This window comes from Catharus ustulatus, chromosome 4, assembly GCF_009819885.2.
Source record: "Catharus ustulatus isolate bCatUst1 chromosome 4, bCatUst1.pri.v2, whole genome shotgun sequence".
In the NCBI taxonomy this organism is placed as follows: domain Eukaryota; kingdom Metazoa; phylum Chordata; class Aves; order Passeriformes; family Turdidae; genus Catharus; species Catharus ustulatus.
In genome coordinates, this window is record NC_046224.1 from 74,978,522 (window position 1) to 74,994,816 (window position 16,295).

The 16,295-nt window shown below is 41.0% G+C and overlaps 1 protein-coding gene across 1 annotated transcript in view; it reads left to right on the forward strand.

The window, feature by feature from the left end:
- CACNA1C (calcium voltage-gated channel subunit alpha1 C) overlaps window positions 1-16,295 on the forward strand; it is a 384,464-nt gene that overhangs the window by 28,435 nt on the left and 339,734 nt on the right. The window contains 1 exon segment of the mRNA XM_033057464.2: window positions 1,805-1,910. Within this exon segment, the coding sequence (XP_032913355.1) occupies window positions 1,805-1,910 (106 nt within the window).

Below are 16,295 nucleotides of genomic sequence, written 5' to 3' on the forward strand. Positions count from 1 at the left end.
GACATCTAGAGATGGTAAACATGAAACACTTCAATGGCAACAAGCAATATCAAAGGGTTATGGCAAGGTTTAGCTTTATTCTATGTTCTACCTTTTCCTACTTGCTAAAAACTGGGAAAGGCTTAGCCTAATTTGTTCTACCACAGAGGTTTAAGCATAATAGATACTGAAAAAATATCCAATAGTACTTCTGTGGTGTTTCTTACCCAAATGTTGCAGTGTTAAGAGCTGAATGAGCAATTGCATTCAAGAGAGTGAAACGAAGTAATTACCTTATTTTGCAAAGATTTAGCTGTATATCTAATTTTCTACCTTTTGTGCAGTGTATTTCTTGATTTTATACAATATAATATTTACGATGCAAAAAGAATACAAACAAGAGAAAATGTGTAAAGAGTGATAAATTAATGGATAATAATCTTGCCAAAACAAACAAAAAGAAGTCTGGAGAGCAAAGGCGATTAAGAAAAAGAAAGGCTATGGAAATCTAGGTCTTTGAGCAGTAACCATTATACAAACAGCCTGGGGTAGTACAGACCTGGGAAGTCTTAGTGATTTCACATGTAGTCTTCCTGTCCTGATCGGCTCCTCTGCCTCTGTGGTACCATTTATCTCCTGTTATTCAGAGGCTTAAGCACAGTAATCTGGTGAGTCTGGAACCCTCTGACTCTTCCATTTGTGAAATGTAGAATGTGTGTGAGTATAAACAGTGGTCAGGTGCCTGGAGTTTGTGGAGATCTTGCAGATCAGCTTAACATTTAGAGATCCCCTGTTCTTTCTGCTCAAGCCTGCTGAGAGCAGCAGTTTGCTGACCAGAATCATCCATGCTGGGCTGGCATTTGGCAGTCCCATGGCAGATAAAGCCATGCTCAAATGCTCTCTGTGGCACAGGTTATGCTTGGCATTCTCCCTGTTCCGTCCTCATTCCCTTCCAAAGTACTGGGGAGTTACCCCAGTGAGCTTGTGCAGGGTATCCCTGTTGAACATTCCAAAAGTTTGGTTTCTCTGCTCCCCAGCAAAGCTGGTGCAAGGTTGAAATGCCTCTGAACTGTGTCTGTGTCAGATGGGACTCTCAGCTTCCTGCTGTCCCTGACATTCCGTGCAGGCATGTTGGTGTTCCCTCTGATGCCAAATGAAATGCAAATAAGAGAAAAGGAAATACTACCTCAATAATTTTTAAGCAAAACAAATGTATGTTACAGTGTGCAGTGTAAGCACATTTTGGACAAAGACTTTTTTTTTTGCTTTAAGAAAATTTATCCTTTTTAAAATGCCTTCTAACCATGTGTGCATGTATTGCTTGAGCCCTCACATTTAACTCCAAGGTAAGAGAAACAGAGAGAGAGGGGCAAAAATACAGCACCAACAATAACAAAAGGGAAAAAAAAAGTGTTGGTTAAAATTATCTGAGAATTTATTAAATGCTGATGAAAACAACCAAGAAAAAGTAATCCTAAGATGATCAAGGGCAGCCATTACAATGCAGGTTTCTCTTATTAAAACTAGGGCAGCCACACTGGAAGGAAAATTGAGAAAATGCAATCTAAATCAGTAAAAGAAGAAAAAACTTTGAAGGAATCTGTGTTTACTCTGGCACGCGACTGGCCTACACTGCTTTTGACATATTAGGAAGGGTTTTGGCTGGGAGCTCCTGAAAGCACTTAAAAAGGCATATGTTTCTTTTCACAATATAAGGGGCTTGGAATGCTTTCTTTAAACAGGATTCTTATAAATCCTTTTTTATTTATTTCTTTTTATTTTTGTGTGCTCATTTTGGAACAATTTCCTTAACACCATTCCTCAGACCATTTGAAATAATTATTTTACTGACTATTTTTGCCAATTGTGTGGCCTTAGCTATCTATATCCCCTTTCCAGAAGATGATTCCAACGCCACCAATTCCAATCTGGTAAGTCCTGGATAGTATTTATCTTGATATTTTGAAAGTCCTTTTGAAAAGTGATTGTTGAGACTTCTGAAGGTAGAGAATGAAAATATATCCAGTAAACATTTAGAACATCAAATTGGTTTTGGCTGGTACGTCTTGTCATTGTATTACTTGTTTCAGTGGAGCTGGTTTTAGAGAAGGATATTCCAGAAAGTTGCTCAGGTGCTGTATGTGATTATTAACAAATTCCAGCATGCTGTAAAAGTGCTTGGTGAATGTTAACCTGCAGATATGTGTGGGAGATCCCTTTTGGTCAGGGATTATCCTGGTGGTTTTTGTCTTACCTTGTGCCATTTTGAAGTTGGTACTGTGCTCCTCTCAAGTGATGGGTAATTAATTAATGCTTGAATTTCAGACACGAGTGAATTTGGCTGAACAATATTTTGTGGGGTTGGGTGTTTTGTTTGGTTTGGTGTTTCTTTTTAATTTTTTTTTTTTTAAAGAAGTCCCTCTTGTTGGGGGAATATAGCTTTTCTTGTGTCACCACATATGCCAGTGTTGGTGCTTTGGGATTGAGCTGTCTGTATAAAAAGGAAGAGTGTTTACTTTTGGATTAGAATGAATCCATAGCAAAGAATTCTGTTCAGTAAGGGCAAAACACAAACCGGCTCTGGAACACAGTTCACTGAATTAGCAGAAAACATGTTTTTTTCTGTCAAATAAGTGAATAAATCGCTTGCTTGTTGGTTTGAATCGAGATGAAAACTTACTTCCAGGGATGTAGGATGTAGGAGCAGGGATGCTATTTCCTGAGGAAAATGTGTTGAGACTTAAGAAATTTGAGACCAGAATTGGAGGAAAACAAAAGCCATACTTGTAAAGTAGCAACTGCGATGGCTGACAGACATTGCAATTAAAAAGATTCATGCTACTCTTGGAAGTCAGTCATCTGATTCAATCTCTCTTGAAGTTTTAGAAAACACATTGCCAACTTCTGAAATTGCTGAAACAATACTTCTATGCTTAAAGAAAAATAATAAACTTATATCGTGGTGCATGTGCACTATAACTCCTTAGAAAAGCTCAAAGAGAGGAGCAGGAGCTGGTAAGTGATAAACACTCTCTGCATGTGCAGGGCACATGAGCTGGTCCTGGCTCTTTGGCTTAGTGTTTAACAATGATGAGGTATGGTGTGTGTATTTTAAAAACTTCAGTAGGGCACCTCTTAAAAACGACTGTGTTTTATTAATAAAAACACACTGAAATTTTTCCTGGTGAGGAAAACAGGTATGTTTGTGGCATGTTCTGACTTGCAGGGTTCTAAGAGCAAAATGAAGCAGATTTGCAGGTGAGAGGACTCACAGCTTGTTTAGAGTTTAATTGGGTTTTAAGTGGGTCTTTGCCTCAATTCAGTGAGGAGACTGCTGGCTAAAACCAGACTGGGAGTGTGCTTGTAATTGAATGAGGTGCATTGAAACTGTTGTGCTATCATGAAATAGGGGTACCCTGTGATTTGAATTTCCATTCTGCATCTGTTTTCCATGACATCTATTTGCATCCTTTAGAATGTCTATAAAAACATTTGTTATTGTGGGTAGAGTTGTAAAAACCTAGCCAAGCAGGACTTATCATCTCAGCAAAGTTTGGAAAGGTTGCACCCTTGAGAATGAGGAGGAATTGTTAATTTACCTAAATAGGTGTTTCACAGAAGTAGGGGAAGAAGAAAGTTAAATGAGAAATCTGTTTGACTCCACTATGTGTCTTAATGGAAGAAATAATTAAAACTGGAAAGTGGGGTACTCAGTGTGGACTTGTGGTGTGAAGACTGTTGTACATTATAGACCAAACCCTGGAGTTCTGAGTGCTCAGTAGGCTGTGGTCTCCTGTGAGTCTGTGTGTGCTGTTGGCTTTGGTGGGTTTTGTTGCTGTTTTCAGAGTTGGCACACTGAGTGGCATGTACACACTGCTATTGAGGAATACACTGAGTATCCAACATGTGCTGCGTTCTGTGAGTAAAGCCCTGAGAAAAAGGGAGGCAGCAGGGGAAAATAGGTGAGATGAGGGTGAAAAGATGTGTTAGTTGTGTTTTGGAATGGAATGAAAGAATAGGTGAGTTAAAGAGAAGGTATTCCATCAGGCAGGAGCTGTGCAGGAGTGGGACCTTACAGTTAGAGAGCCAAACTGTACATGGAGAATTCTGGAGTTAATATTCCTGTAAAAGCTCATCTACTGAATATTTGCCTTTTTTTCCTATCTGTGAGCATATATTTCACAGAGTTTTGTAGCCATGAAGCTGAGGGCTGAGAGACCCTAAGGACACAGGTAAGGAGTTGTGTGCAGTGTGTGCGTGTGGATCATGCACAGATGGGTGTACTGCGCAGAAAAGTGATTGAATGCTTTCAGAACTTGCCTAGCAGCACTCTTGATTCGTTTCCATGTTGTAATTTAGCTGTTTTAGGGTTAAAGCTACCACAGAAACTCCCACATCCCTGGTTTCCCAAGACACCTCGAACTTCTTGAGGTACAAGAAATTACCTACAGAAAACATAATGGGCAGTTCCTGTTTTACAAGCTCTGGAAGTGCCATAACACTTTGCCAATAAGCTGCCAGATGTGTCTTAGGCTCTGAATATTCCTTCCCATTCATCATAACTTTTCAATAATGTTTTCCCTGGTGACTGAGGTTAAAATTCTGTCAATCACCTTCAATACTCCAATGGAGTAGAGGGTGCTGAGGGAAGAGAAAGGAATCCTGGGTGATGAGAGCCTTTTTTCCTTCTCTCTGCAAAAGTAGAAAAATGGTGCCTAAATATTGCTTGGACAAATAATTGCTGTGCATGAATTGCACATGCCATTGACTCCTTCCCCATGCACCTGAACAAAAAAACCAGCAACCTCTTCCATGTCTGTTTTTGCCTTGAGTTGCGAGACTCTTTGCTAGGATTGTTCAGTAATGAATATGGAAAGCACATACAGAAGATTCCAGTAAATAATTGCTTCTCTTTTGCCTCAGCCAGGATTCGTGAAAAGCTGTTGTGTTAGGTATTCTACCTGTTTCTCTGCCATCTATCTTCCTGTAATAACAATTCCTATTAATCTTCAGACTTTTTTATCAAGTCTAGGGATCATACCTCAGAATGTGAAACCCTTTCAGTTTTTAAGTAAACATTTATCCTAAACCCCAACTTTCCTGTTTTTATGCTCACTGCAGTGCCTTTGTCACTGGCTTTAAGAAATAGGCCAGAACAGTATAATGTACTCATAGAAAGTGCTTGAAATTGGCTTCAGCAGTTTTTATGTGTTACTTTAGAAGTGTTACTGCAAAAGCAACTGGAAAACTCTTGTTACTGGGAAGTACTGCAAAACTATTGAACTTGCACAAATGGAGGGCAGTTGGATTAGGTGCAGTTTCTTTTATTTAAATATTAATGAGCTTGCTGAGACTTAATTTAAATTTACAAATAAAGTAAGCTCATGTATAACCCTGCACAAAGAACTGTCGTGTGTTAATGCAATCAGAAAAATTGGAGCTGCTTTGAGGGGAATTAACGTCAGCCTGCATCAGAGGCTTTCTGCCTGTTATCCCTGCAATTATGCTTTAGGACAGAGATAACATAGATTCAGGAGTAAAACTGTAGACTGCCTAAGATAGGAAGCTGAGAGGAAAATGCTGCTGTCACTTCACTGGCAGTTGCAAATGGCACAAGCCTGGTCAGTGTCACAGCATGGTGATAACATAATAAGGTTGAGACCAGGGTTTACAGCACCTTCCAGGGAAGGGAACTCTGTGGGTTGTTTATGCTTTGGATGAAGAGCAGGGAAATCTTCCTTCTGTTGTTTTGTTCCCTTCCTTGTCCTTGTTACAGGAAGGAAATCCTGTTTTATACTAGTTAAATGTAAAGAAAGGTCTCCTGTGTTTATATGTGAGCTCATAATGGGATGGCATCTTTTGACTAACTTGTTAAACCTCAAATAGGACCCCGTGAAAAGAGAGATGGGATTTCTGCCTGCTTTTCAGTTATTGTGCCAACCAGAGTTTGTGTTTGCCTATGGGACAGGGGGCTTGCCTTCCAGGATATGTGGCTGCTTTATTACCTGGTCATTGTGGGAATATTATTCACAGCAGAGGATCCTTATATTAAATAAGTTGTTGAAATTTTTGTTTTTTGCTTTTTCAGGAGACTGTCACAATAGGTGTGGATATGACTGTCAAGTTTGTAAATATTGGCATAACAAACTTCAGCTTTTTTTGCATCAGAGAATTCAGGAGTCACCACACAGAACAAGCTCAGGTTGTTTTTTTTGTGAAATTAGGAATTTTAGAGGGCCAAGTGGGGGTCAGGAAAAGAAAGGATGGCTTTTCTGAGTGAGGGTGGGAAAGAACCCTGCCCAAAAAGCTTTTGGCTATGTTGTATCACTGCTGTCACCCTCCTGTGTGCCAGCTCCCACTAGTGAGTGAGCAGGGGAATGAGAGATGCCAACATCAGGGGTGGGACACAGAGAGCACCCTGAGCTGATAAACTCTGATGGGTTTGTGACCTTGAGCCTGGTCCCAGCACTGCTGCAGCTGGGGGAGCTCACGCAGCCTGAGGGTTTGAGCAATGAGTGACAGAAGCTGGAAGAACCATGCTGAGGTGGCTGGAAAAGGGACCAGAGTCAGGATGGGAAGAAATGAAATTGCGCCAAAAAATCCTTGAAGGTTTCTTCCAGGAAGACTGTGAATCGCTGTGTGAGTCTGAGGAAGTTGAATACAGTGGGATTTAGGCTCAAGGCTTCCCAGAGTTCTCAGACACCCTGCTTCTGACAGGGTGATATTCAGCATCCCTAGCTGCAGAGAAGCACAGGGTGGAACAACAAGAATTGGGTTGAGAGGGAGGCATTCAGCTTGTGTGCTGGTCATGGTATTGGCAAGATGTGTGGCCTTGGATCAATTACCATCTCAATTTTTCCATCACACCATTACAAGAAAAGACTGTAAGGAAAGGAGAAGATCCTTAGCAATCAATCCCAAGATAGTAGTCACTAACTACAAAAGAAATATAAAATGTAGGGTGGTTTTTTTTTGTTATGATTTTTTTTTGAGGTTTTTTTTTTACATAGTCATGTCATTTCCTAGACTTTGTGTAGATGAAACTGGTAAAGCACAGAGTGACCAATGTGTTACTGGTAGGAACAATAGTGTTGGGTTCATAGTCCCAACCAAATCCCAACTTCTCTTTGTACTGGTGGCCCCAGAGTCCTCACCCAGGCTGTGCTTCTTGTTGTTTGCCATCTCTTCATGGGGATCTGAGATCTATCATGGCTGTGTCATCCCCCTTTTGTTTTTGCTTTTTAAATTCATAATCCTTGCCAAATAATTCTCCTTTCTCCAGTACACGTTCTAACACACCTACCCCTTTTCCATTTTCCTCCTAACTGCAGTTCCATAGCAGATTCATGTTTCCCACCTTTTCTCACTTGACCTCAGCGCTCTGCTTCCTCAGCTTTCTGACCTCTTCTCTTACTCATTTTACTCTTGAATTCCCTTTCTTTTCCTAAGCCTGGCCTCTGTAACCAAGTAATTAATCCCAGTGCACACTCCACCTCCTTATTTTTTTGGCTTCATTCTCTAGGAATTGGTCTCCTAGTCTGAGCCTTTTTCTTTTGGAAGCAGTGCTCTTCCCAATGACGTCTGAGCACTGGCAGTAGACATGGGTACTCATGTCTGCAGGACTACAAGTTCTGTGAAATACCAAGAAGGATGAGCTGTTGCACTAACTAATCCAGATCCGTAGTAACTCCAAAGAGTAACTTGAAATTTGTAGGTTGTAATTTTTTGTGTGATTAATTTTCAAATTTTTATCTGTATGTTTTGGTTCTTATTGATGGCAAGTTTATAGAGTTAGTCCAAACATTAAACCATTTATCCCATTTTTGTAGGCAACTCTGATTACTGTTTTCCCTTTCTTTATGTGTAGGCTTTCTAAATCTTAACAAGTGTTGGATTTTTTTTCCCAGGTTGTAATTATTCTTGTTTATCAAACCTCAGGTTCAGTGTAGGATTTTTGAGTGTGTGTGTTTCCTTTGGGGTTTTTACCACTTATTTTACCTGTTTAGGAAGGCTAGGAAAAAAAATGAAAGCAGGCAAAAAAAGAGTATTTAAGTAGTGCTATTTCCACTGTAATGCAATTCCTGCCACTGCTGAAGTAACAGTCTCTTAAAAGCAGTGGGAACTTTGAAAATTGCAGATAATTTTTGTGTTGTCCTTTTTGACATGAGTATCCTTATCCTTCTACAAGGCTTTGGGATGCTTGACTGCTGTTCATGAGCTCTTTAGAATCTTTTAAAGACATCAAGAAGGAAATAAGCATCTAGAAAATCTAGAAATTTGATGAAGCATATTATATATCACCTTGAGGTTCCTTTATGTATAGTTTGTGTTATACCCCATTCTTGGGTTTTAGCTCAGGCAAGCTTCCTATTGACTTCACTGGAGTTTGTCACCAAAAACCTTCCACTAATTCAGCGCAGGCCATTGACAAACAATTGTTGAACATTGGGTTTTGCTGACCTATACAAAATGATTGACTCTAAAGCAATGCTCCATGGACTTGTCAAAGCCAGAAAAATCCTCAAGAACTTTTCACAGCTCCCTTAGAAGTAAAATAATGGATGTGCCAAGAGACAGAATAATATTTTGTGTGTGTGTGTTGGTGTTCTGACTGGGTATTCCTCTCGAGGACAATTCCTATTTTCTCCTATGCTAACTCCTAAAGCATGAGTATGTCACAGCAGCTCTTCAGTCCTCCAGGCTAAATGACAGACTCAAAACAAGATGAAACCATTCTTGGATTTCACCTGCATAAAATACTGGACAACATATAATTGATGATGTCCACAACCTCATGGAATGAAGTTTCTTTTCCTGTTTGTATGGTTCCCACCAAGAACCTGTAGTTAGCAGAGATATTTCCTGATCAAGAATATGATGTTGAGAGACCACTGGTTAGGGGAAGACTTGCATCAAGCCACAGGCAATATTCATTAGTGTCTTTGCAGTGTTGCATTTCTGGTGGATGTTGGAGGGTTGGCTCAGCAGGTTCTCTCTTCAGCAAGTTGTGTTTTACCTAAGCAAGGGAACTGGACCATCTTTGGACAGAAGTGTTTTCCTGACCTTTTGCTGCAGCCTTAACAGCTTGTGGTGATCTCTGGGGCACCAAGGAATGCGTGTTTTGCTCACTGGAGACACTTGAGTGGTGCATGGCTGTTAGGTTTGTGAGTAATGTCTCGGTGGTTGTAGTGAGCTTATCCATACAGAGCTTGAGCAGCCAGAAAAGCACCTTGGAGAGCTGTTTCCTTGCTGGGGTTACTGCTGGTACCCTTCCTTTGCAGCCTCTGTAGCAGAGGTGCCAGCACCTTTAGCCTGTGGGCTAAATTTGGCAATGGCACTGTGAGATGGCCAGCTCCCACAGCAGGAGCTTTCCACAATGGAAGTGAGGGGTGTGTGCTGCTCTGGTGAGCTGTGCTGGCATGTGTGCAGCTGCTTTTCAGGCTGTCCTGGTAAACTTGTGCTGGTGCAGAGTGTGGGTTTTTGGGATTCATCATCTTCTGCTGGTTTCCTATTGTCTGTTGCCTGTAAAATTTATATTTAGGTAGCTTATATTAGGAACTGAAGCAAATGTCTTTTGCATATGGTTATCTTTATCTGGTATGTTGAAATGTTTTTCTACTTTGCAATAAATGTGCTTAATCTTTTACTGTGACTCTTCTATCTGAAGCATGGTGAATGCTTTTTATGTGGGCATTCAAAAATGTTTCCATTCTATTACATGCCATCAAATATAAAACCTCACACAAAAGCAGAACTCGCACATAATTTCATTATCATTATTATTATCCATTGAAAACCACTTGCAGTGCTGTTATCCTTGTGTGGCCTTATTGTCTGAGTCACTTTTAAACAAGAATCCCTGTTTAGATGAGATGATGCAGGCAAACATGGTCGCAAAAGTTTTTTTTTTAAAGATCTAGTTGCATAATTGTTTCTCAATCTCAACTTGTATTTAAAAACAAACAAAGCTTCTCCTCATTGTGGTAATCAAAATAATGCCTGAATCTGTACAACAGGCACATCAATGCCCTTCAGGAGCACTTGGATGAGATGAAAAATGTGAATTGAAATAACATCTAAGGGAATGCACAGCTCTATAGCTGCGGCTACATCACAGCAATGACAAAGGAAGGTCTCACACACAGAACTGGTGTCACTGTGGTGGCAGGTATTGGAGCATTGAATTGTTAAGGATGGTTTTGCTGTAGAACAAGGAAATCTGCTGCTTCTGCTCTTTGAATCACTGCTATCCTTGCAACACAGGGAAGGAAACAGGAATTCCAGCTTCCTGCTTCTGTAAAGTGCCTCAGGTGCCTCCTGAGTCCAGGAAGCTCACTGGGCGTTTGCTTGTGCAAGTGCAGAATAATCATGTGCAGCTATGTGGTGATACTGGAGTTTTCTGTGAAATCCAGTGTTGTGTGTCCAAGCAGGGAGAGAAGCAGGTAAAAGCTGGCCTCTACATGGACATGTCTGGGCTGCATGTGCAGCTGTGCTTTACAACTTGATGCATTGATATGGACCAGCAAAAATCTGATAGATCTCCTTTTACCCAAACAACTGGTACGCTGATTGTTGTAAGTCATTAACCATGAGATATTCTTCCCTAATTCAGCCTGAACCAAGTTGTAACTGTGAATCAAGTCACTTGCCTTTTTTTCTAGATCATCTTATTTAATGTTTTTGTGGTTGTATCCCACTTCTCATTTGACAATTGCGGTTTTTATGCATCTCAGGGTGTGATGATTTCCTCCTGACATAAATAAATTCTTGTTTATAGCAGTTCATATTCCAGCACTGCCCTTTACTTACTCATATTAAGTGTTAGACATATTGCATGTTTTATATTGCATTCCAATTTCAACTTTTTGTTTAATATTGGATATAAATATTAATGTCCAGATAAGCTTTGTCTCCAATTTCATTGTCCCTAGGACAAAAGTAGCACTTCTGCTGCTGTTTTCCTTTTGACACACCAGGCTGTTGCATGCCAGTATTTGACAGCTCATAGGGGAAAAAGGAAGAAGCAGCTGAGTGTTTTAGCTTTTCAGAGGCCATGAATATGATAATGTTTGAGCATTTTTGATGTTTTTTCTCCACTGGAATCTTATGGAGCAAAAGAAAAAGAAGAGTAAGAAATAAATGAGGAAATGCATTTGTAACTCTGAGGTGTAATTCTGCTGCATTTGAGCTTGCACTTAGCAGTCCTTGTAGAGAAGATACAGCAATACGAGGGACAGAGCAGTACAAAGAGCAGGAGCTAATCTAGGGGAAATGCAGTATGGTATTTGAGAGAGATAACTGCTGATACCACCTTGGAAATACTTCTGGTAAAGAACTCTTGAAAATAACTCAGTCCTGGCTGAGTTCCCTCTGGAAACGTTCACCTTAGCTTTGACATTTCAATATGCGTTGCTAAAGGAGACAGACAGATCTCACAGCCGGTGTACAGGCTGCTGCTCATGGCTTTCCCTCAGTAAAGTCATTTTCCATGGTACACAACTAGTACTGCTGGGCTCTGATGTGAGTTTAAGGAGTGTGCTGAAAACAGAGTTTTCTGTGGTTCATTCCCTCCTTCCCTCACCCAGACCTGAACCAGATGCATCTGCCAGTTTGTGTGTCCACTGCTGCTCTTTAAAAACATGCAAAGAAAAGTTTGACTGGGTGCAACCAATTCTTCAATGAACAGCAATTTCCCAAGTAGGATTTTTGGGTCACTGGTTCTTCAGTACATCTTGGGCTTTGTTTTTATTTTAAAATGCTTTTATTAAACTAATACGCTGAAGCAAAACTTTAGAAGATCATGGTTCTACCTTAGCTGGGCTCCACCTCTGAGCTTTGGCTGAGGGGTTATGGATGTTTGTGGGTGGTGCTCGTAACAAGTCACGCCGCAGTTCTCACTGAGAGGCTGTGTACTTGTCAGAGCTGGGTTTTTCCTTGTCATTGCCGGTGTTGTCCAAAAGCACCCGGCGGTACTGACACAGAAACAGAGAAATGGAGCAGTTCCCCTGCCTTGCAGGCACAGCAGCAGCTGCATGTGCGGGGGGAGCCTCTCCCTCCTGTCCCACTGGGTGGGCAGCAGCTCCTCTGAGCAGCCTGTGCAGCAGGGAAGGTTGCTGTGCCTTTGGAGCAGAGCAGGTGGGGCTTTGCCCTGCTGTGCCTTGGCCAGGGTGTCAGCTGTGGGCAGGAGGGTGTTCAAACCCTTCTGTAATCGATGGATCTGCAGAGCTCTGTTAGTTCAGTGACAGCCACGCTGCTCTGGGTGCCTCTGGCTACAGGAACTGATGTGCCTCTGCTGTTCCAGCCCACGAGGCAAACTGGGCTCTGCACAACCTTTGACCTTTTGAAAGCATGAAAATCCATAGGGAGCTGAAAATTATTACTTTTTCATTGAGCTGCTTAAAATAAAGTGCCCTATGACCTCTCGAAAGTGTGTCTGACCCTGTGGGACTAGGGAGAGACCAAATGAACTAGACTCTACAGGACCCAGAGGTGAGCACCAATTCCAAGTTTTAGGCAAATTCCATAGATCAGACTGTATTTTAAAGTAGGAGATGATGATTTCAGGCCTCTAGTGTTGCTTTGTTGTCATATAAACTCATGCCATAATTACTTTATCAAGAAAAGGAAGATGTTTGTGATGAACTGGTAATTGAAAGCTGTTAAAGGATGACATAACTTGAAAAAATGGAGAGGGTTTTTTTCTCCATACCTTTCTCTACTGCTCTACAAATTTACAATGAGAATGAGAATTTTTTTTCTTAACTGTGTGAGTTCTGACAGGTTATGCTTGGTTGTGTAACTTTTTTAATATTCTCACTGTTCCTTGATGATAATTGTTTTCTCCTGAAAACACTCATCAGCAACATGTTTGAAGGATGGCCATTGGAGGTAGATAAAACTTTTTATTTTGCTGTCACTAGCACAGCAAAGAAGTTAATCACTTATTGGGCATCCTGGAACCTTACTAGCATGTTACCTGTGGCCAAAGCTTGTGTCCAGGTGACCTTGGACATAATCTGGAAGCCACTTTGAGAAACTGCTGCTCTCCAAAGTGGAGTAACAGTTTGATAAGCTTGATCTGCATTCCTTGATTCTGAGCTCACACTTTGGCTTTTGGCTATGCTGAGATGATTGTTCAGTAGCTCCCAAGACTCTGTTAAATACACTTAAGCCTGCCCTGCATCAACAGAATTGCCATCATGCAAGTTGATCTCAGTGGGTGAGTGTTGCTTGGACAGCTGGGAAACAGAATGTTGTGTTTCCTCTGCTGTTTGGCTACTCCTGATGTCTCTCCATCTTCTCTCTGGTGCCTACCGGAACCCTGCACTGCACACAAGTGATGATGCAGTTATTCTCCTCTGCTATCAGTAAATACACTTTAACTGGGCTACAGAGCAAAGGAGTGATTGTGAGCTTGGAACCTTTTCTATTTGCTTGCCATATTAAAACCTGTTGTTTTAGATCCCCTGGTCTGATTCAGAAGAACAAGGTCTGAAAGCTTGTAAGCAAATCCAGATCTTGCTTGCTGAGACACAGATAAGAACATATTTTCCCACATCATACGTGAGTGAAGGGGTGATGATTATAAAGCAAACACTGAGCTGAAATGGCTCATGGAATAATGTGCAGAAAAAACACGTAGTAAGTTTTTTAAAAGCCCTCATACTATGCCTGGCCGATGAGGATTGAACGACAATTTGTTCAGACATTTAATGTAGGGAAACGAAGTTGTTCCTGCTTTGGGATATTTGCTGGTTTTTTTACAATAGTGAAATACTGTATACAGCCCTAAATGTTTTGGAATCTAATCTCATCATGTCCATCAGATGACCATGCTTGAGGTATTTATTGATGAGGCTGGATAAATCTGAGCTGAAGAGAACACCACTTGTCAGGCAATGAGTAACATCCTGGGCATGATGCCAGGCTCGCAGGGACAGTTTTGCCTTGATGGCATATAGTGATTTATAGTGGTCTATGCTTCCATCACTGAGGGCTGGAACAGGGAGAAGAGAGAGCCAGGAGGAAAGCAAAGCACTGTGTTCTCACATGCATGTTAGTTACTTAGAAATTAAAGTCTACTCATCATTTTCTGAAAAAAAAAATACTCCTAGCTTTGTTATAGATTATAGTCTGCGGTATTTTATGGATATGATGGCTGCTGAGTGTTGCTCAACCTAAATATTTTTTTCTTGTTGTAATACTCAGAATCCTGTAACAGCACAAGTAGTTGGTTAAATAATCTTACCCTGAACTGCTGATAAATAAACTGAGTTCTTAGTATTTTTTTTCTTGCTACTTGGTGTTGTTTTGTTTCAGTGAGCAAAAGTTGATTCTCCAGTCTGCCTTCAGTGAATTGGAGAAGTCTGTATGCTTTATGTGTGGGTCAGCTTCCATCTTTAAGCAGCCTTTTATGGCTTTCAGTAAAACCTTTTGTTTCAATGGCTTATTAAAGTGAAGTTTAGCCCTGGGGAGCTAAATGACTGACTTGAGCAAGGAGCAGCAGTTCCCACCTATTCCCTGTAGCCTCACAGGAAAATAGCATTCCTGGACAAAGGTTGAGTCAGGAGGAATGACTCATTCTGCTTATTCTTCTCCTCTGACATTATTTCAAGAACAAGTTTTAGTCTGAAGTGTTACTGTTGTATAAAAACACAAAGTTTACATTAACTCCAGAGGAGAGTGGAACAAGGATTTGGAAGGCAGGTCCATTGAGGATTAATAATTGGGTAAGCTCCATCCAGCTGAGGAAATTCTCTGAGCTGAAAATCACTGGAGACTGGGAGAAGGATGAAGGAGAGGTACAAGCTTGTCGTGTCACTGATTTCCCTTTGGCTTTGGTCACTCCTGGAGACACAGTCCTGAGTTAGATCAAGTCTATTTAGGAAGGGTGGGGGAGCCTGGAAACCAGAACTTTAGGGTTCAAAAAACCAGAAACAGTTCAATGCTCTTTGCTTTATGACTTTGTGGCCAAACTTCAGCTGATATGAAAGGAAAGGAACCAGTGTTGTTTGAATATCTGTCTTTTAAGGTCAGTAGTCCTTGATTATTTCATAGAGGAAAAATTGTTTGGGTTGGAAGGCCACCATAAAGATCCTCTAGTTCCAATGCCTCTGTGATGGACAGGAACTGTTTCCACCAGACTGGTTTCTCAAAGGCCTGTCCAACCTGGCCTTCTAGTTTAGTCTAAGAGGACCTAATCAGATTGCTGGTTTTGTTGGTAATAGCCTTTTGCTTCTTTTGTGTTGAGGAGTTAGATCCAAATGAGTTTGGGAAATGATTTCTGATTGTGACTGGTAAAACTCTTTACAGAGAATTTTCTACTTCTGCATCCCTTTACATGGAAGAATTCTTCCTAAGAATGTGTCTTTAATTCCCTGTCAGTAGATTTATAATTAAGGGTGGTCATCTAAGCCACATCTTGTAATCTAAACACACCAGAGATTGCTGCCAATCACAGCAGAACATTATCTATGTGATAATGCTGGTCATATGTATGACTGTATTGCCATATTAACTTGGCATTTCCAAGGGCAACACTAAATTCTGTGCTTTCCTGAGTCTTTCAAGATGCTGAAATACATTTTAAAAGTAGTCTTCTTTTAAATAATTTTTGTTAGTAGAGTTTAGTAATTGTGGAAGAATATTCAGCCAAAGTTCTTCATCTCAGAAAGGTACAAAGACTTAAAAGAGTAATACTAAGGTGAGGTGGCAATCTCAACTAGGAATTAAGGGGAAGGGAGGCAGATAATTTCAGTGTTGTTTTGTTTATTGTGATATAGCCCTAGATTCAAAACAAATGTCATTACTTTTGTTTTCACACTACACTTAAGGAAGAGAAGCTGGAAATCTGAAGTGGCACTGCACTGTTTTGCCTGCTTTAGCCTTGGCAGGGTAGGTTCACAAAGGAGCTGACAATTCAGCATCAGACTTGTGACACTTTGTTATATTCATGGTGTCCTTTGGTAGCTTTATTTCAAGGAGCTTTCAGTGGAGAGTCACATCCAAGGACTATGAAGGAGATGGCAGGACCCAAGACAGTTCAGCCTCTCTCCAAGGACAACAGACCTAGCAGCATGGTCTAGATACTGTCCCTATTTTCATCAATTCCCCAGCCCCTTGGAATCCAGATATAAGTGTCCCAGATAGCTGCAAAAATGGATCCCTCTAAGGCCTCAGAAACCTTGCTGGAGCAGAATCCTCTCAGCCTTTCCAGTAAGGTCCCTGAGTGGGGAACTTCCTTAGGAGACAGCTTAGGAGAACAAGCTGTGCTCAGTTCTCCCACACAGCATCACCAGGTGCCAGCTCTGGTCACT